This window comes from Mirounga leonina, unplaced genomic scaffold (genome assembly GCF_011800145.1).
Source record: "Mirounga leonina isolate KUSES-001 unplaced genomic scaffold, KU_Mleo_1.0 Mir_201, whole genome shotgun sequence".
In the NCBI taxonomy this organism is placed as follows: domain Eukaryota; kingdom Metazoa; phylum Chordata; class Mammalia; order Carnivora; family Phocidae; genus Mirounga; species Mirounga leonina.
This window is the reverse complement of record NW_023270504.1, coordinates 6206202-6228866: the sequence shown is the minus strand read 5'-3', so window position 1 is coordinate 6228866 and position 22665 is coordinate 6206202. Positions and strand designations below refer to the sequence as shown.

Here is a 22665-nt window from a genome sequence, read left to right as displayed (position 1 = left end):
TTCTCAAGATTTATAAGCCTCCTCATCTTATACATTATGTGTATGGAAGCTCTTCAGAAACTAGCACTAGAAATTATTGGACCACTCTGTTTTTAAAAGTGCTCCTTTTTGCTGTAAATCAAGATTGCAGATATGTGGGTGTACACTTATTTTCCTTCCTACTGTTACCTATACTCAGTACTTGTCATTTATTGGAGGGGAAAAGGCCCTAACCTCCTATCTTGCAGTTTATAATTCTCTTACTCCATATATCAAATTCAAATACCTACTTATTTGACTGACCTTCCCACTGAATTGAGGACTTCATAAGTGTCTCAATCATATTTATGCTCTGGAGGCCCTAGCCTAATATGTGGCTTATAGAATGTGTTCCAGAAAACTAATCATTGTCCTTAAATGTCAGGATCCAAAATATCATACAATTAACTCAGAAAGATGACTTATAAGACTTAATTGTATTCATCCAAAATTCTCAAGTAAACATATAGATATCATTTCATTAATTAATCACATTAATTCCATAGAAAGGCAAATTGGAAAAAGCAATTAAGTACTACAGTTTGGTCTGTAAAAAATTCCTTTAATTAATTATCCTAAATTACCTAAGTTGCAGCACCAGAAATATAATTTATAAATAGACTTTACCCCTAGACTACTAGTGCTAGGAACGTGAAATTTTGCCTCTTGAGCTTGTTCATACCCTTAAAATCACAGGATTTTAACTGTGAGTTTCAGATTTATATGTAATGTCCTTGTTACTACTTTTAGGAAAACACCTGGAATATTAGACAGAAAACAGTAAGAGTTCTCTATGTTTAAGGAGAACTTACCTGGCTTTATTCTCTACAGATATTTTAGGCTGCTAGCTAAAAACCTGTTTTTATGGAAGTTTTTCTTCCATAATAGTCATAGTAACATAATAGTGGTGGTAGCGGTGGTGGGGACGGCAATAACTCCAACAGTACTGTGTCATTAATTCACTTCTAAGTACCAGGCAGTTTTCTCCTGGTTTTTTCACGTGTGATCTCATGTAATACTCTCAAGAGGCAGAAACAATTATCTCCATTTTTACAGATGCAGAAATTAAAGCTTAGGAAGATTGTGTAACTTCCTCAAGTCCATAGTAACCCCTTAGAAGAGACAACGGGCTGTATTCAAATCAGACAGCGTTACTGCGGAGGCCTTGCAACTCAACTCCTACACTGTTCGCCCTCCCAGTGTTCTCATCTTAGAATAAACCACACACTCATCTCAGTGATCATTCAGTGTGTAGGTAATTTCAGTAGCAAAAACTCAAAGGGGCTATTTTCATTTCCTTATTTATTCAGTAATATTTATTGAGTATCTACCATGCATCAGCCCTGTTGGAAGTTCTGGGCATATAGCACCAAAGAAGATAGACAAAGTCCCTAGGCACTCATGGAATTTACATTCAAGTTGAAAAAAACTTAGAGTGAATAAGGCAATTCCATATAGTGATATGAGCTGTGGAAAGGGTTATGTGTTTGACTGAGAATGGGTGGTAGAGATTTTCTTTAGATAAGGAAATTAGGGAAGAAGCCAGACTCAGAAAATTTACATGTTACGATTCTACTTGTATGAAATTTTGAAGAAGAAGGCAAAACTGATCTAAGAGGAAAGAAATCAGTAGTTGTGGGGGAATACTTTTGAAAGTGATAGAAATATTTTAATCATAATGGTGGCAGTTACGTTTGACAAAACTTACCAAATAATGTATTTTATAGTGATGAATCTTATTGTATATAAATACTACTTTAATAAAGCTGCTTTTTTTTTTTAAACAGATAACTACCAGAATAAATTCTTGGATACATGGCAATTAGAGATGGTGAGGAAGGTTAAGTTTCATGGGGATAAATAATCTAAATTGTGCATATTAAATTTGAGGTGCCTATTCATAATCCTAGAGGAAATGTTAAGTAAGCAGTTAGAAATGTGTGTCCGGAGTTCAGGTGTGTTGTCAGGGCTGGAGATCAAAACTTGGGATTAATAACCATAGAGATGGTGTCAAAGCCAAATACATAAAAAACCAAAAATTTTCTGGACATGCAGGACCCTACATGACATTCTCTTACCGAATACAGTCATCTTCTACCTAGAAAAAATATGGCCACTTCAGATTAACTGTGTAATTGTGGAAATAGTCTCATACTTGTGAGGGTTGTATTTCAGATGATATTGCGAAGGTGTTAAAGTTACTAGTGCTTTCTGTATCACACTGCTACCCAGATTAAGTGGCCAAAGCTTCATCTCCATTTTCTAGAAAGTTCAGGGCCATGAGTCTAAACAGCAGCTCCACCATCTTCTGCTCACCTCCTGTCTGATTTCAGAGGCCAGCACTCCTCTGTCCCCTCGTTCTTCAGCAGCCAGTTGTGATCCATACAGCCTGAAGTACTGTCCAGGGAACTGCAAACTGTTTGAGTACTGACTGAAGGGACTGACGTTATCAAAGCTTGGAAGCTATCTTTTTAATTCTAAGAGGTTATTTCATAGCACTGAAATTTAATTAAAGTAATTTTGGAAATAAAATTTAGAATTAACAGCAGTTAGCATCTTTGGCCACTAAGTCACACTAGAAATAAGGAAAAGATGGAGTGTGGCAAAGCGAAAAATGGTGTAAACTTAAGTAACTAAAATTGCTCTGACAAAGGTAAGGAAGACAAACAGCTTTGGCTTTATAATTTACCTGTAGATTTTCTCTGTGTTAATACTGACATTAACTGAAGAGAGAAATGTTAAACTATGACAGAAAACACAATTCGTAAGGATTGGGGCACATATTTCTCTGAATTGATTTGAGAGATAATTTGGTTTGGCCTTCATCATAAATTAAGGCTAAATCAGAGTGTGGATTGTAGATTGGTGCATTTTTTCTCTGAAATATTCAGAAGAAAGTTAATGACTCTAACTTTTTTGGTTTTCATATTCAATTAATTCTGTGTCCCTTGAAAATCGTTGTTAACAAAAGGAAAGTACATGTGTTATTGACACCACCATGGGCAAAAAGAAAAGAGTCATTAATTTTGCTGTTCTAGCAAAGTCCTGTAAAAGAACTCCAGGGCATACAGACGCTTAAACTATGTCTGACGTTGGAAGCTCTTTATAATAGTTTATAACCACAGCCACTGTAATTTGGGGTTATGTTTCCCCCAAAGCCACAGACATTACAATCAGTGGTTAAATTTTCTTTAAGAAATTCAGCATTGCCACCTGACTCTTCTTTTAAAAAAGGAAATAGCATTTCTATTTTAGCTTAGCAGGCCAGATAATTTAACAACAGTGAAATAATTTTTCTGTATTGACTTACTTAGTTTTGATTCATTAGTTTGTTTTAAAATTTTTATTTATAAAACTTTGATAACCATCTAGTTAAGTAAAGGTAAAATCTTAATTCCATTTTTGTCAAAATTATTGCAATTAGGGACAAGTAACAAATAGTGCATCAATTATCTTCTTGCCTCTCAAGACCTTTCCCTCCTGCTATATTTCCTATTTTCATTCAGTGAGATAACTATCTACCAAGCTGCTCAGTCCAGACAACTGGAGATTTTCCTAAACTCTCCCTCTCTCATCCCCACTTTGATACCTTTTTAATCATTAAAACCTTTCCATTTTACCTGATAATAATCCTTAAGCATACACACCTCCAGCCTGCCTGCTATCACTGACTTCATTGTGGTTCTGATTGTTTACCTTGACTTCCTACATTGATTTCTTGGCTTCTAGTTTTGTCCCCTTTCAATTTGGAATAAAAAATGAATGAACTTTAAATTTTTCAGTGCCTCCCCATAGCCCCATAGGATAACATTCAAGCTACTTAGCATGAACTATAAATCTTTCAGAACATGAAATATAAACTTTCAGTGACCTGGTCCCTACCTATTCAGTTCATCTTCTGCCATTCTCCTTCACGTTTCATGCTTTTAGTACCAAACTACTGGTACACATATCATGCTATTGGATGGGATTGGGCCTTTAGTCATACTGTGCCTTCACCCTGAGATACCATCACTTTCCTAACTTGCAAAACCCACTGTTATTTAATAACTTAGCTTTTTTTTTTTAACTCCAGAAAACTTCTTTTTACATTTCTTAAGTTAAATCAAGTGTTCTTTCTTCTTCTTTGGCATTCAGTATATAACTTTACCACTTCCCAGGCGTATTATATTTAAAGGATCTGTTTCTCTGTTTTGTCCACTAGATTTAAGCACCCTGAAAGTAGGAGCTGAGTCTTGAAAACTGCAATAGGTTATAAGATGGTATAGAACCAACACTGTTTTAGGAAGACATGTTAATCTTTAAAAAATACACTTGATCTCCATCAACATAATTTGGCTCTTTCAGAGTTTTGGTTGCTTTCAAATGGTACATTTTACCAAAAGTGGGGTCAGCAAAAATAGTGCTTTGGGTGTTACCATCCTTTAAAAACATACATTAATTGGATTGTCTGTTGGGTGCCAAACTGAGATGATTCTTCTTATTGTTATTCAAGGAAATAGTAATTACTTTTAGCTTCAGCAAATGATTACTTTGAACAGCTAGTATAGATTTGCAGTTAGGTGATGAGTGGATGCATGAGTCCAGATAGAATTTTTAGGTAAAGTAGTATACTCTTTCACTGGTCTGATGGAAGCATCACATTCATTTCCATATCCATGTTTTAAGAGCGATATTTCCAAATCAGAATGGGATCATCTTAGACATTTATTGGTGTCTCCTCAGCATCTGCTCCTCTCTTCCCAAAGTGATACTTTTTATCTCTTAGCCATGTGGTTTAGGTGAGATTTAACCTACTTTCTAATTTAGGCATAAGCCCTAATTTACTTAGGCTAATAATGATTATGTCTTACCTCTGTGTTAGCAGGTTCTAAGAATTCACACATTCACTGAGTCAAGGCTATAAGGCTCCATTTTTGAAACTTGCTTCCTCAGGTATATAAACACTGTCATTCACAGTAAGAAAATGGGAAAGTCCTTGGAACTGTTAATAACCATCTTGGGACCATATGTGTAGAACTTTTGCGAAAATGGATCCTACACCAAAGGCAGAGCTAAGAACTGGAGATGGAGAAATTTCCATCTTGATCACATTGCTTGAACACTAATGGAAGCTTAATCTTAGCTCTTTCATGTTCTTTCATGTGAGGCTGCAAATTCTTTTCTGCTACCTCTGATCAAAAGAATAATTGATTACCAAAATAAATATGCAAAGAAGTAGGTGGGGTTAGATGTGAGTCCTAGCTTGTGCTGACATAACCTTGACCACTTTTTAAAAATGTATGAGGCTCCATTTTCAGATCTGTAAAGTGGGATTTATAATACCTGCTTCACAGAGTTGTTGTGAGGCCCTTGGTAACGTTTTAAAATGAAAACTGAGATAGATTTGTGAAACAACTTTAGCGACCATAAATGTCATGTAAAAAAGTATTGTGGGCAGACCAGTAACAGAGCAGGAAACCTTGTCACAACTATAGAAGGAATTGGAGTATTTATTTAGTTCAGAGAAGAGAAAAATAAAGATATGGTAACATCTTCACCTATTTGAAGGACTGTCATAAAATGAGTTTTTTTCAATTTAATTGAGGGGGGACAGGTTAGAAGAAGTAGGTAAAAAAATTTAGCTCAGTACGATACAAAGCTATCAAATCACAAGGTATCTAGCAAAAAGGGTATCATTTTTATCCAGGATTGTGAAGAATGGATTGGATGGAAGATTGAAGAATGTATGTATTGAAAATATAATTTCGGGACGCCTGGGTGGCTCAGTCGGTTAAGCGTCTGCCTTCAGCTCAGGTCATGATCCCAGGGTCCTGGGATCGAGCCCCGCATCGGGCTCCTTGTTCCGCGGGGAGCCTGCTTCTCCCTCTGCCTCTGCCTCTCTCTCTCTATCTCTCATGAATAAATAAATAAAATCTTTAAAAAAAAAAAAGAAAATATAATTTCTACTGTCATTTTTTTAGTTTAGGAATCTCGGTTTCTCTTTTTGTGTCATTATAGATACATGGCAATTTCCAACTCCACAGATTTAGAACTAGTTACTAACATTCCAAAAATCGGCCATTCTTATAATCATTGAAAATCTCTCTTAGAAATAATTACTGTAAAACCCCTTTTAAAGTATTTATATTGCCATTTTTTAAACATGTAACTTAAGTATATAGCTGTGTATACCTGCCTCTCAAACTGGTTCTGAGGATGAAATATGAGGATCAAAAATAACACTATTTTGTTAACTTTAAACACCAAGTTATCATTGCTTTTGTAATTTTATTTTAATACTTTTTACATTATATTTTGCTTAACTCTGCTGTGTCTTTCACACGGATCTCTGTTAGGTCCCAGAATCTTTAATTGGAAGTATCATTGATGCGTTTTATTGACCCAGCTGAAATCCATTCCCTTACTTAGTGTAGTGTCTGGAACACAGTATGTGGTGGTGGTGTTTTGATATGTTATGATTACTATTATCATCATTATCATTACCACCGTCTTAACCACCTTTGTCGTCTTAACACCTAGCAGAGTGTGAAGGCTAATAAACAGTGAGTGAATGGATGTTTATTGCGATTACCTAAGGCAGTGGTTTTCAAACTGCACCGAGGTGCCTGGGATGCTGCAGTGAACTTACGAGGGTGCTGCAGGATGTTTCAAATATTAGGGGGCCACACACGGATACTTGGGATCTTTTGGAAACCAGGTAAACAACTAGGTTGACAATACGAATCTGTCTTACATTCCTTTCTAGTACATCATATCATAGTGAAGTTAGGTTTGGGGGTTGCAAGTACCATGGAAATATCCATGTGGAACAGGAAATGAGAGTGTCATTGTCTGATTTTATGCCAAGATTTACAGAGCTGTCAATTCCTGCTACGTACAGAATTCTCATGAATAAGTAATTTAGGTTAAAAATGAATTGAAAGTATTTGAGTTTCAATTTTTGTGTATCATCTTTTCAAATGGCTGCTATGTTATAACCTAACTAGTTAGTAAATGAAACAAATAGGTATTTCTTTTGGCCTAGAGGGCACCATAGAAAAAATTACTGAGACAGCAAGGGAGCTGTGAACTGAGAAAGTTTGGGAAGCTTTAACCTAGGGTGTACCCACCATACAGGTGCTCTGGGGAACACAAATGTAAGTTACAATCCCTACACTTAAGTAGATTTTCTTTGCATTGGGGAAAAAAATTAACTTATTTATTGAAGATGAATTATGCATCTATACTCTGTACCAGATACTGTATTAGAGTTCTAGTCATAAAGAATATGAACTGTAATAAATATAATCCCTGGTGTCAAAGAGATCTCAAGTTGGTAAGATAGACAAGTAAAGCAGTTGTTATGATTGTGAGTTGTGGAGTGCTTTGAGATATACAAGGGATGCTAAACTCACCACCCTGTGAGAAGATGGGGAAGGTCTAACACATTTCAGGGAAGGCTACAGATGATGATGATGCTCAGACTGAGTTGTGCAGGAGTGCATTTGATCATCACAGGAGGAGGCTAAGGGTAAATGACTTCAACCAGAGAGAGCATGGCACGTCCAGGGAACTGTATATCAAATACTTGCTATGAGCATGACAAATGGTAGTTTTTGCAGAGATTACAAACCTGAATGAGACTTTGCTATTGTGCTCAAGGACCTTATAATGAACTAGGGAATTTGTCAAATGCGTAAATTGCTTCAGTATGAGGAAGAGTAAGATACATGACAAAGCACATCTGGCTGAGGCATTTGATAGAAATTACAATAGTGGTTATCTCTGGTGGGCAAAAGCATGAGAAAACTTTCTGTAGTATATAGATATTCTTTATCTTGATCTTGGTCGTAGGTGAATGGGTGTATATGTATGTGAAAATCCACTGAGCTGTACATACACTTAAGGTTTGTGCATTTTAATATGTGTAATTTTTTTTAAAGCTAAGCACAAAGGAAAAATAATGTCATTATTAAAATAGTTATTTACTTAAAAAATTATGAGAAACATCTAAGTGGTACTTCAAAGGAAAATCATAGTCTTAAATACATACATTAGAAAATAGAAAAGACTGGGAAAGAATGGGCTAACACCCAATTTACTAATACAGTTTGAAAAGAAAGAATAGGATAATCCAAAGAAAATAGGAAGAAATAATAAAGTTTATGATAGAAGTTTACAACATGAATTGGAAAGTTTCAAAATATTATCATTTCTTAAAAGACATAAAATTCACAAATCTTTGACAAGATTGATGAAGAAGGATGTTATTAATAAACATGTCAGAGGAATGAATAAAGTGACCTAACATAGATGCAACACGAATTTTAAATATGATATAAGCAATATAAATGACTTAGTAACAATCAGTTGTAAAGCTTAGATGAGATGAAAACTTATCAAGAAAAATATAAATCCCAGAACTGAAGCAAGAAGAATTAGAAATGTGGAACAGTTCTATGGCTATAGAAGAAACTGTCTGTAGTCTAAAAATATTCATGTATCTCTAAAAATAAATGTTGATACACACTCTTTTCCAGTAGATGAAACTTAATTCACCTCCTCTTGAGTGTTGACTGGACTTAGTTGTTCATGTCTAATTGAATAAATTATAGAAAGGGAAGAAATGTTAACTTTGTACCAGAGAAACCTGGCAGATACCATGTTAACCAAATGATCAAGGTTAACACTGCCAGTGCTAAATTATGTTTAAGGCCACATTCCCCAGATACTATATAATGAGAAGCATGCTCTCTATCGTATTCTTCCCCCAAATCATAACCCCAGTCTAATCATGAGAAAAAAGAGATAAATCCATATTTCTTCAAAATACCTGAAAAGTGCCTTTCAAAAGTGTCAATGTCCTATTAAGGAAAGACTGAAAAACTGTCAGAAATTAGAGGAGACTAATGAGATACGGTGACTGAATGCAACATTTTGCCCTGGATTAATCCTGAAACAGAAAATAAGACATTGGTGGAAAACCTGGTGAAATACAAATAATATCTTCAATCTATTTATTATTATTGTGTGATGTTAATTTCTTATCTTGATAAATGTCCCATAATTATGTAAGATGTTAATATTAGGGGAAGCTGGATGAAATAAATATGAGAACTCTTATACTACCTTCGCAAGTTTCTGTAAATCTAAAATTATTCCAAAAATTTAATACATTTTTCCTAACACATATCATGTTAAAACGAGCAGACAGAATACTTGTTTTTATCCACTCCCTTCTAAAACGCCACTGAAATGAAAACTCTAGTGAAATGGAACCCTAAATTAGAAACTGAGAAGACCAATATATATTGTAGAAACTCCTAAAGGCTTACTTGTTTGTGGCACCAGAAACTTCTGGAAGTGGGAATGAAGGTGAGGACTCAACTAGAAGGAAAGTTTGAAAGTCTGTTTAATAAACAGTTAGGCCCCCATGCATTTTTTCCACTTCTGATAGAAAACTGGGGTTATTTCTCTGGAAAAAAATAAAATGTAGGGTCTCTGGGAACAGGGATCACCAAGGCAAAGTGAACATGGGGTTGGGAGGAGAGCAAGGTGACAAGTTTCATGCTGCTTATGGAGAACCTTAGCCATTTTTCCTATCCCAGCTCTCAGAATCCTGACAACCAGACAGGAAATTGGAAGATTCTTTTCTGAGGAATTTAGACAGCCCAAGATAAAAGACCTAAATATATTGGTATCAGAAATTGCCCCAAGGAAATAACCAAGCCAGATTACTCTGCTATTAAGATCATAGTCCATAAACCACAACTGCAAGCACAGAGATGTTACTCAGCATTTTAGTGCTCTCCTCTTTAAACATGAGCAAATAGTCAAGTATGAACAGATAACTTCCCATGAAAAACAGGGAATAAAACATTCTGTAAAGTGTGGAAAGTTAAAAAAAAAACTATCATTAAGGTTCTTAAAGGTAAGAGAAGATTTTACATCTATGAAACAGGAAGAGGATGCTATTTTTAAGTCAAATAAAAGATTAGAAATCTAAAATATAGTAGAAAGTTAAAAAAAAAAGAAAAGATGAAGTTGTAGAAGTCTTCCAGAGACAAGGGTGTAAAAATACAAAAAAAAAAAAAAAAAGGCAGAAAATAGGAGTGAAAAGAGTAGAAAATTAGGCAGTCAGCTTAGGAGGTTCATTAGCTGAATCAGAGGATTCTTGAAAAATAGAAAACAGAATGCAAGAAATAATGTATTTTTAGTATTATTATTAAAGTAAATCTCCCAAATTGAAGGACATGAGTTTCTATATTGTAAGACCTGAGTTTCTAGATAGACCTATAACTAGGTTTGTCATGAAATTTTTAAGAAATGGGGATAAAGAAGGTGTAAAAGTTCTTAGAGAAGGAAAAACTTATGCAATTGAAGAGATATCAGAATGTAATCAGATTTCTCAAAAACCTTTAAAACTGCAGAAATTTCCAAGCTAGAAGTCCACACTTAGCCAAACTATAAATTAAGTTTGAGGGTAGAATAAAGTCATTTTTCAGACAAAGAAAATATCAAAACTTTTATTTCCCATGTGCCTTTTCTCAAGAATCTCCTGCAGGAAGTGCTCTGTCAAAACAAAGGAGTAAACCAAGAAAGAAGAATTCAATGATATCCAGAATGCTGGAGTAACAGTTCAAGAGAGATGTAGTGAATTTCCAGAAATATGCCTGAGGGAGATCCAGATTAGACAGTTATGTAACAGACCTAGAGAACAACCAATCCAGTCTGGAGATATGTCCACGAGATATATCTCCAAGAAAATAAACATAATAGAAGGCCTAATATCTTTGAATATACTGAGAAGCTATTTAGACAATTAGATAACAGTTTGGGAATCAATTCATAATGCTTATTTGCTCAGGCCAATATAATATGGCTACAGTAACATAGGATCATCGGAAGATATTTTCACTCTTTCTTTGGCAACTCTGTCCAGGTGCTAGGTAAAAAATCCCTGAGCTAGTCTGCTAGAGAATGGGAAACCACAGGAAGGAGAAACAAACCTTTCTACCTGAGGCAACTCAGTAGTGGCAGCCACATCAGCCCCAACAGTTGATTTCACATATGTGGAAGACCCCAGCCAAGACTAAAAGAACTGCCCAGCTGAGCCCAACTTGGGCTCTTGGCCAACTTGGAGAATCATGACTTAAATCAGGGATTGGCAAGCTTTTTCTGTAGAGGATCATATAGTAATAATTTTAGGGTTGATGGGACAAGAGGCTTAATCAAGAATATTATGTAGGTGCTTACATAACAAGGGAAAAAAACTTCACAAATTTTACTGATGAAATTAAAAATATAATGATTATTTATTTATTTATTTATTTTAGAATGCATGAGCAGGGGGAAGGGCAGAGGGAGAGAATTTCAAGCAGACTCCCCACTGAACAAGGAGCCTGACACAGAGCTCGATCTCAGGACCCTGAGGTCATGACCTGAATCAAAACCAAGATTCAGACACTTAACCGACTGAGCCACCCAGGCGCCCCTCGATGATATTTTTTAATAATATAAACCTAGTGACAATAGAATTCTCTTTGGGGAGGATAACATTTTGCTTTATTGTGGTTCAAAGTTAGATAATCCCTATCATGAAAAATGGCTGCAAAACTCATTAATGCTGATATAAGATTCTCCATATTTCATCTTTAAAAATGCCTAATGCAGGTAGATACTATCAAATATTGATATCAGTCAATGAGCATGATTTTAATTGAGCATATTCATTACTTGAGAAACATTTATAGAATTAGGTTATTCTACTAATATTTTACATTTAGCATATCATTACGGTGTAGATTAATTACTTCCAATTGAAAGTTAGGTCAAAGTTTCTCAACTGTGCAGTAAGTGGATTTTGAAATACAGATATTTTATGCATTTGTATCAATGTCTGAGAAGCACTGATGGAACTGTAGTTTGAACTCATAAATTTGTGTAGGAATGGAAGGCTCACTTTTTTTTTTTTCAGGGTTAAAAGAGAAAATTTTTTTTATTTTATTATGTTATGTTAATCACCATACATTACATCATTAGTTTTTGATGTAGTGTTCCATGAAGTCTCACTTTTTTTAACAGCAAGGCAACTTGACTTGACTCATGATTCAAACACTCATTTTCTAAGGTACATTTTCACAACCACGTGCAACATTTTAAATAATATATAATTATGAAATATGCATACATTGTGTATTTTAAAAAAAGAAACACAGTTGCCCCCAGAGAATTTCTGATACTATGGTATATAGCCCACAAACAGGAATTGAGTTGATTGCTGAAATTTGTTCCATAAATAATTTAACTGTGTTTATAATCCTTAACTAAATTACACCGAAAAAGAACAAACAACCATAGGTCATTTATTAGTTCATGATCCTATGATTACTGAAATGTATGGTAGGTTAATGGATACTAAAACATAAATATACTTCTAAGGAATAAGGAGAAATTAAAAATCTTAAATAAAATGTCACATAAACTTTTAGCCCTAAATTATATTCATCTTGACGTATTTCATTGTTATCCAGTCATCCAGGTTTTTAAGAAATTAGTATATAGAACTCTTTCTTCCACATTTAAAAACTAGCTATATAATCATTTGGATATGATTTCTTGCATAGATTTTATCTTTTTATTGCATATATTTTAGATAAAAATATTTAAGATATGATGAGAAACGTAACTGATATATTTTGACAAATCATAACATATATGCAAGTGGATGTATTTCCCTCCACAAACTATTTACCATACAGCAGTGGTTCTCAGCTGGTGGCAATCTAGTGAGTAGATGCCAGAAATGCTGCTTACCCCAGGACGTCCCCCCACAACTCCCAGCAAAGAATTGTCAATAGTACTGAGGCTGAGAAACCTGCCTTAGAGAATATACCATGTTCCAGTGGTGTAACCTTTCCTAAAATATTCTGGAAAATACTCGTTTTAATTGCCTACTTGCATATACTCATTGATGGCACATCTTCCTTCCTTGTGAGGTATATTTTATTTTAGACGAATTCTCATGTCTCGTAGGGAATTCAACAAAACATCTAGGCAGAAATTCACAGGCACTTTGTATACATGCACCTAAAATCCACGAATTATTTCCAACTAAGTCAGCATTTGGTCTAATTAGAAAATGGATGGCTTAAACTTTACTTTTTGTATTATATTCAAAGGAATTTATTTCTTGGCAAGTATTTTTTAAGGATGGATTTCACAACCTCGACTGTCACCTAATTCCCAACTGGAGAGGAGAGTTGAATTAAGAAACTTTTTTTTTGAAAATGGTTCCTTATCAGCTCAAAAAGCAAAGAGATCCTCAAAAATGTGGATTGAGCAGATAATAAACTCTCAGCCCCCCAAAAGCCAATGGAAGAACAAATTAACTAATTCTTCATGTTTTTTCTGCACCTATCCCTTTTATTTAAATTGATGTTTTTGCCTGGTCACATTCACTGATACAACCCTTGCTACTTAGAAATTCTGGTTGATATTTAATGTGACATAGATTTGTCTTTTACATTCAAATAATCCAGGTCTACAGTTCTTATCTGCAGTTCTAAAATTCCAAAAGCCCTGAAAGCTAAGGATTTTATAACTCAACTGTTGGCAAAACCTGCCTGAACTGACGTGGAGCTTTTTGTACTTTAAATTTACCCACATAGTGTGAATGTTCATACTGTCTACTATAGAACTATCAATGTGTTGTGTTTCAGGGGGCTTAGCAATATTTTTTGCCTTTCCAAAATACGAAAATTTTCAAATTTCAAATTAGTGTGATACCAGTAAGAATTGTAATAGTATATGATTTTATTTTAAATAATTTTATTTGTTCTTATTTTTGTCTTTGAACATTTATCATAGGTTTTCAACTTTAGTCTTTCCAAATAATTAAGGAAACAACTTAGTACTCTATTATTTTATCAGTGGAACTAGATCTTAATGTATTCAGTGATTAAAGATAAAATGGTAACCATTTTCAAAGTTACCACCATTCTAGGGATTTGTAGATTTGTGACTTCATTTTCTATTTTACAAAAGGAATCCAAAATATTATGAGCATACCAGTATTGAAGTGGAAAGAGGAGATAGGATCAGGCAGATGATAAAAGATGATATGTATGCTGCTAATACTTCTAGAAACATGCTGAATATCACATAATAATCTTTTTAAAATACAGAATAAAATTTGATGTCATTCTCCCTCAAAGAAGGAAAACTAAAATGTAATCAAGGATGTAAGAAAACAGCCATTTCCATGGACTGCTTATTGAAAAAAAAAATTTGTACAAAAGGTCAGAAACTATAAGAGAACTCAAAAATTATATTCTCTGACCAAAATGATTCTACTTCTTGAATTCATCTTACAGAAATATCTAACATGCACCACAAAAATACATATATGGATGTTCATCACTGCTTTATTTTATTAAAAACAACCATAATACACATGAATAAGGATTGATCAAATAAATTCTTGCATATCCCTGCAATGGAATGTAAATCATATTATGAAGGAATATATAATGGGTTAAGTACTCAAAATATATTTTAAGTGTAAAATGCCAGTTAGAAAATAGTATGTACAGTTTGAGCCCCACCTTCTTTATACCCAAGTGTGGAGACATGTGTGTATTATTTTGTGCTCATAATTTTCTGTATTTTCAAATTTTCTGCAGTAAATATATTCACAACAGGAAATTCTTAATATTATTTCATATTTCCTGGGTTATATACACATATCTAAAATTAATTGGGAAAAACCAAACAAAAACAAGCATACACTACAAAGTGAAGAGTCCTTAAGACTAACAAAGTGAAGCAAATACTCCCACAAAATTTCAAGGCATTTTCTAACTGATCACCTGTAAAAGAAGGATGCTACCTATATAGGTAAGTACAAGTTAAAGAAGTTTATTTTGTGGCATTCATCCAATCCATGATATGCTATTTTAGCAGAAAATGTACTTTCTGAAAAGTATTATACTTGTTTTTCAGAATTTTAGCCTTTTTTCTCCTTATCTGAAATTCTGAAATCTCCAAGGTACTTGATTATAATTTCAGTAAAATAGGAAGTACCACTTTTCTCCCCAGATTCCTCATTTCAAATATTAGCACACAGGGTGGAATTTTTACCTCTTATTCATGGTGTCCAGCTCTCAACATCTTAACCTGGCAGAAGGACCAAACTAGCTATAAATCTTCACCCAGACCACACTTGATTACTGTATGATGGGAAAATTAAACGTGAATAAAACAGCTAGAGCATTAGGGTGTTCTTGGAAGAATAAACACAAGTTGGAAGTCTTATGTGGATAGTGCAAAGTACAGGAAGGCAATCAATCATGTAAACATCAAATGAAAGGTTGGTAAGGAAGCCATTGGAGTCTGTCAGGCGCTCCCTGCAATAAATGACTTATTCCATTTCTTTTCCCTTTCACTCGGTTTAGAAAAATGAATTCTGTGGAATCTCTAACATCCTAAAAGATTTTGTAAATTCTTATTCCTGTTTAAAGATACACTTTGAGCGGAATGAGCTCGACCCATTGCAGAGCAGTTTTAGTTTATATGAAATGGACACAAACATGTCATAGTGCATACCTCCCTGACTTTTTTTCTTCCTCCCACAAACAGGAAACTGTTAAGGCAGCAATAATAGAAGAGCAAAAGCGAAGTGAAAAGGCTGTGGAAGAGGCAGTGAAGAGAACAAGAGATGAATTGATAGAGTATGTAAAAGAACAGAAAAGAGTAAGTATCCCCTGAAGGGTTTTACTTTGTGCTTCCATAAACTGAAACATTGGCTTTCCTACAATAATATGACATTTTAAAATATTTAAAATGTCCTTTGTCATCTAATTTAAGAATCTCCAAGATTCTTTTTCTGTTATAACTATATATTCTGATAGTTCTATCTTTAAACATAAATTCCATCTGTCAACAAAAAGCAGCACTGAATAACTTCTTGCTAGACTCCTAGAAATGACCTATAGCATTTCCAACTTAATTACCTCATGAAGAAAGTAGACAGTTTTAGATTTTTAGGTTTTTTGCCATAAATTTGTTAATTTCTTACACTAGCTGTTGAAATTTGCATACACCCTTTAGGCCTTCTGACTGTTAACACCATTGTGGTTCTAGTAGACTTCAATACAGTTAGCAAGTTAAGGTTCTTCTGTCATAGTTCCATTTCAGAAACATAATTCAGAATATGCTTCAAAAAATTCAGAATACATACTGAAGCTTTACAAAATAAATGTCACTTCAGTGCAGTGTGGTCTTATTAAGGTGTGAGTTTGAGCAGTGGCTGAAAATAATGGGTCAGACTTAATTTGTAGTCTTTGCAACAGATCTTTAGCCTTAAGTAAGAAAGATAAGAAACACATAAGATGTTTAATGTAATCTCTGTAATAAACATATTCTAATATAGTACATAAGAAGTTATATAATAAATTTTCTTATACACAACGGTTTATCTTTTTTTATGTTTCGTATAACATGTTATATATTATAGAAGTAATATACTTGGGGATTATATAGTATATAATATTAGATATATATATGTAATATAAACATGTAGCAATTAACCATATGTGTTATGTAATATATAATAAAAATATAAATAAAGCATAAAACAGTGTGTGTATGAGGAAATTTGACACATGATATCTAAACTTAATTGGTGGTCAAATGGCAAAATAAATACAAAATGTAGGATTACCCTTCAGTTGGCAGTTAAGTAGAAGGCTAGGAGTACAGTAAAAGCACATGACACCACCTTAATTCCACACTCTTAATTTGAAGTCAAATTTGGTATGAGAAAAAGAAAATTCTCCTCCCTCAATAGCTACCATTAGGTTTCAACAAAGGAGAATTTGTCAGCAGAGTAGAAATTGCTAGTTAAACTTTCCAGGTGAATTATCCATTCATAGAAGCATTTTGTGTAGGATTAAAATTTTGTGCATGCAAACATTTTGTGTGGGATTAAATTTTGTGCATCCAGGTGTTTTTAAAAGCAGTTTCACCCAAATAAATTCCTGATAGGTGCCTAACCTTCTGAAGAGAAAACTCTGAGCCAAAAATAGTCAGTTGACTTTTTAGGAAGTGATATATTCTCAGAAAAGTGCTATTTCCCATGTGTATCCCCAAAATGCTTATTTTCAGTAGTCTGATTTAAAAGTAGTCATGCAACAAAGGAACTATAGATGCTTTCCACATATGCACAGCAATTGCAGTAGTGAAAGAACATAAACTTCAAGTAAATTCAGGATGTCTTGTGGGTGTATCTTTTTCTTTCAGGTTTTCTTAATAATATGTGACCAGTCTTCACTTGAGCTCTAAATCTGAACAAGAGATTATAGAAAAAAGCAAACACACTCGTGACATTATTTTACACTTGATCTTAGCCAAAAGGCTGAGAAGCGATCTCATGACATTATTTTAGCTTAGTATTTTTTTAATCAAAATGGAAGATTTTTCTTAGAAAAATTCAAAATTCTGTTACTTTCCCATCAAAAGGAGTCATGTGGCTGCCATAAGAAATGTTTAAGATGAGAGCAAGAAATGCTCTTCTAGGAGTTATCCGGTCCCTATGTGAGCAAATTAATCCTTGAAGAGGATTGACAATGCACTCTGCCAATTGAATCTGTGTATTCTTACAAATCCTATTAAAGAATTAGTATTCATTTGTATTAGGTAAATCAGTTCTCACATGTAGAAACATTCATTAAATAACAACAACAAAATCAGGACATTTGATTCTATTTGCACCAAATTTCCACTTCTTTATGCTTGTTCCTGTATATGGTAAGGGAAATAAATGTAATACCTACCTTACAGAATTGTCACTAATAATAAACATATAATAAAATAGAACAGCTGAAGTAAGGACTCAATAATATGTGCTATGGTTTTTATCATTTTCACTGCATTATTAGGAAAAAAACCCAGAAACTCCTACTAGCATTATTATTTTTTTTTTGCTAATGAAAAATGTGCTTTTCAGATTAATATTTGGCCTTCTCTTTCTTCTGAAGCTTACAGTGTGATTCTAAAAGTTTATTCCACTCTTGTTACTAGATTCACAGAAGATTAGAACTGATTTAATCAGTACACTAGTAGGAAGTTTATTACTTCCACTTGGGGATTTGGGAGTTATTTTTATAGCCCATTGTGGAATACTTTTAATATTTGAATGTTTCCATCTCTTCAAACAGAAAAGCTATAAAAAAAGAAAATGGATAAAATATCTGAAATGGAGCACCAACTAATTACTGGACCTCTTTTTTATATAACTTTTTAAAAATTTAGATTCTCTATACTCTTCTTCTTTCCAAAACTGGGTTTCAGTATTTCAATTTAATTTGTGTGAATATCTTTGGGCTTGGAAATTTTTCACAAAAAATAAGATACCTCATAGCTTATAAAGTCATAGTTAGACGAAACAAAAGTTTTTTAGCAAATTCATAATGTTCTTGTCTCTTTCCAAAAGACTAAATTAGGGCAACTCATCTCTACTTCTTCCTTTGTAAGATGGATTTCTATTTGCATCAGAGAAGAACACTTTTCCAGAACAAAAATTTTCCTTTCTCCTCTCCAGCCTTTTTTAACTAGAGAGTCAACTTGAGATTTTTAGCATTAGACACCTCAAAAGCCCTATAGACCTTAGTTCCAACTGGGCTTACATTCCAGTCTGTGAAGTAATCTTCCCCTTTTGAAGTTTTCAGAAATCTTTGAAGGAAGAAGTCTAATGTTGTGTTAGTTCCTGTCTTCAATGTCTTTTGTCTTAAACAGTTTTTCCTTTGACATCATCTTACCCTTACCAAATTCACTAAAAGGCTGAAATGAAGACTCTTTTCCCTACATCTTTTCCTTTAGTCTTTTACTTTTAAAAGATAGGGAAACACAGAATGAAAAACCCAAATGCTTAACTTTTCAAATAACTTATAGCTTGTCCTACAGTGTAAGATGCAGTAGAATCACGTATCACCATAGTGGTAACGTTGCTTTTTCCATGTGTCTGCAGTCAACAAGTTTTTAATCAGTTATCCAATCCTTTTAAGTATTACAATTATACAAAGAATTAGAATTAAAATTATACAAAAATTAGAATTATACTGAGAAAATGTTTTACTTTTAAATGCCATTTACCAGTTTTCCTTAAATCAATAGAGATATCAAATTTTATAAATACTATTCATCTAGTCTAAACATCTTCGATAGAACCAGAGGGGCTACCTATACATGTACTAATTAAGTGAATTATAATTTACACTGAAATTGCATACTAAATTATTTACTAAGTTGGATACATAGTACTTATATTGTTAGTCCAAGTCATAGTAGTAACCAAGAATTAGTATAGAATCAAAATACCAAACAAGGAGAGCTTTTTAAACGACCAGCCAGAAAAATAATTCAAAATAATAATGGATCTGTTCCAGTGATAAATGACTTTCTTTTAAGTATTCTAAGGAAAAGGGTTTTTTTTTTAATCCTCTGTAAACTCTATCTTCTTAAGCCCAGAAAAAATTATTATATTGAATTCACAGTTAGCATAGAATTGAAAAGCTGCTGTTTTGTAGCCTCAACTCTTACAAATTTTCCAATAGTTGATAAAAATTGTCTGGTTTTTTTTAAAGATTTATTTATTTATTTGAAAGAGCCAGCACGTGCATGTGCACAGGGCAGGGCAGAGGGAGTGAGAGAATCTCAAGCATGCTCCCTGCTACGCATGGAGCCCCGTGTGGGGCTTCATCTCACCACCCTGAGATCACGACCTGAGCTGAAATCAAGTCGGATGCTTAACCAACTGAGCACCCAGGTGCCCCTGAAATTGTCTAATTTTTTAAATAAATTTAGAAATCTTCACTGTAATTTGTACAATCCAAAGAAAAAGTAAATAGGAAAACCTGAAAAGATTTTAAGATATATTTAATTTGAGAGTCAGCTAGGTGTCTTCAAGTATAGTGATTTGCAATGGAAAGGCCATAACTGTATTTCATTAAAATTTAAATTTTGGTCCAAACTCTCTTGAATCATTATAAATTCTACATAAGAGGTTGCAAACTGTAACCTGTGGGTCAAATCTGGTTTGCTACTTGTTTTTGTAAGTAAAGTTTTATTGAAACACGCAGCCATACCCATTCATTTATGTACCATTTTTTAGCTGGTTTCATGCTGCAATAGCAGGGCAGTTTGAGATTCTATCAGGACCGTCTAATGTAAAATATTTACCATCTGACCCTTTATAGAGAGAGGCTCATCAACTCCTGTTCTAGACCATCAAAATCATCTTATAGGGAAAATTCCTTCCTGTCAGGCATTTAAAATATTTATTCTTTTGTTATGCCTCATTGTAACTAGACAGTTGAAATTCCATAGGTGCCAATCTGGGGAAGATTTTTCTCTTGATATTAATTGCCAGGTAAGGTATTATTATAATATATTAAATCTGGTGATTAGTGGCATAAACCATATTTTAGACTAAAGGAGATTACAGAAAAATGAGATAGGAAAGACCACATCCCTTAATACTTCCCTAGGGAGGAAGAATTTGTGGTTTATAATGACCTATGGCCCTTGGATTAGAATGGAGTGTTCCAGCCCATCCCACAAGTTAAGACTGTTACACATGAGCTTGCTATGAGGGAGGAAGTGTGAATAACATTCAGCAAGCAACAACTACTCACAGCCAAGCAGTGATTCCTAAAAAATAAAATCTTGTCCAAATGTAATAAAAGATTATTTTTTTTTCCTCTGAAGAACCAGAATTACGGCCTGTGTTTTCTAAATCACCTCCAGGAAAATAATCTTCACTTTAGAGGATCCTTTTAATTTAGATCTTTAGAGAAGACTAAGGAGCAATTATCTTCATTTCAAAGTTTTTGTGTTCAAGGCATTGTCAGAATTTCTTAATTTTAAAAGGACTCTTTTAATCCAGTTTTGCTACATATTCTTGAGTATTTGCATCTCAAACTGATTATTAAAAGGTAGTATTTGGCCAAAATGAACTCTGTGATCAGTTCTACAGTTACTTGAATTAAACATGATTTCAAGACAGTTATCTAATATCTTAGTTCTTTTATATCTTATTTATGCATTAACATGGAAAATGACACTTTCTGGCATTTCCCAGCCTTCTGCCTCATTTTCATTCTAATTGATTAGCCTAATTAACTTATCATACTCATTCTGGGGCAGGCTGTATATTGCCTATGCAAAAAGCATCTGCCCTTAGAACTTTTGATTTGGGTCTCATATAAGAAAATGCTTTTATCTGACCAAGGCATATTAAAATGAATATACCCTCACATGTACTTATTGTCCTTTCATTCATACCTCGTTTTTTGATGCCAAAGGGAATTTAGCCTACTCCATACTACCTGTATTTCAAGTTAACCCATAAAAAATTTACCTTCCAAATTTATAAAATTTCATCCATTTCAAATGGTACAATAACAAATACATAGAAAGACATAGAGATTTGGAAATAGCCAGTGCTATTGGTATTTTCATGGAAATCAGAGTTCTTAGAGTGAGCTATTGAGGATATAACCTAGGAGAAGAGTTTGAAAGATCTGAGGTTGTTCAACTGAAGAAAAAGTTACTATGGAAATTCAATAATATAGAAACCCAGAAAACATGATCTCACTATGATCTTAGTGTTAAAGGAATACCTAGAAATGGTCAACTTAAGTGGAATCTAGGTTGTTGAAGTGAAATGTTCTATATCAGAAAACAATACAAAACAACAACCATTTATTGAGCACTGAGTTTGTCCAGGATGCCATGATAGCTGCTTTATTTACACTGTTTCACATAATCCTCAAAACAACCCTAAAATAATATCTGCACTTTACAGACAAGGAAAATTGAGAGTCAGTGATATTTGATAACTGCCAAGATCAGTAGAAAAGAAAGTCAAGATTTTAACTTGATTCTGTCTGACTGTAAACCATGTAGGGAGATTCTCCAGTAACTCCTTAAGTCTGGTTAGATAATTTGCTTTACACGTTATTTTTCAGACGACTTTCTAGGATTGTCAGTTTCTCCATTAGCAGACTTTTTTTTTTTTTTAATTTATTTATTTATTTGAGAGAGAGAGAATGAGAGAGAGAGAGCACATGAGAGGGGGGAGGGTCAGAGGGAGAAGCAGACTCCCTGCCGAGCAGGGAGCCTGATGCGGGACTCGATCCCGGGACTCCAGGATCATGACCTGAGCCGAAGGCAGTTGCTTAACCAACTGAGCCACCCAGGCGCCCCATTAGCAGGGTTTTAATAAACCTTTCTACTTGTACAGGCTCCATCTAGATAAATTAGAGAAATCAGCTCCATCCAGACAAATTAGGAAGAAAAACAGAAAAGCATGGAGAGTGTGCAGTCACACACCTCACTTGGGAAATTGCTTGCAATTATGTATTGCATACAATTTATAAGTTATTTTTAAGTAGATATTTCACCTATTGTGAACTTTTGAGTTCCCTAGCAAAGGCTATTGGTTTAGATTATTTTAAATATTATTTCATTCCCACAGGGTTTTAAGGTTTTGATTTATATAAAAAACAGGCCTGATGTTTTCCTAATTTTATTAGGAAATATTAGGTGGTGGTAAAAGATTGACAAAGTCTTAAAATGAGGTTTCTCTAAAATGCGCCGCATGAA

General features: G+C 33.9%; 1 protein-coding gene across 4 annotated transcripts in view; it reads left to right on the top strand.

The window, feature by feature from the left end:
* The window catches only part of CCDC91 (coiled-coil domain containing 91), a 344660-nt gene that overhangs the window by 249458 nt on the left and 72537 nt on the right, over positions 1 to 22665 (top strand). For all 4 annotated transcript variants that reach the window (XM_035027989.1, XM_035027987.1, XM_035027988.1 and 1 more), the window contains exon 12: positions 15640 to 15753. In XM_035027989.1, the coding sequence (XP_034883880.1) occupies positions 15640 to 15753 (114 nt within the window). The remainder of the gene's footprint in view (positions 1 to 15639; positions 15754 to 22665) is intronic.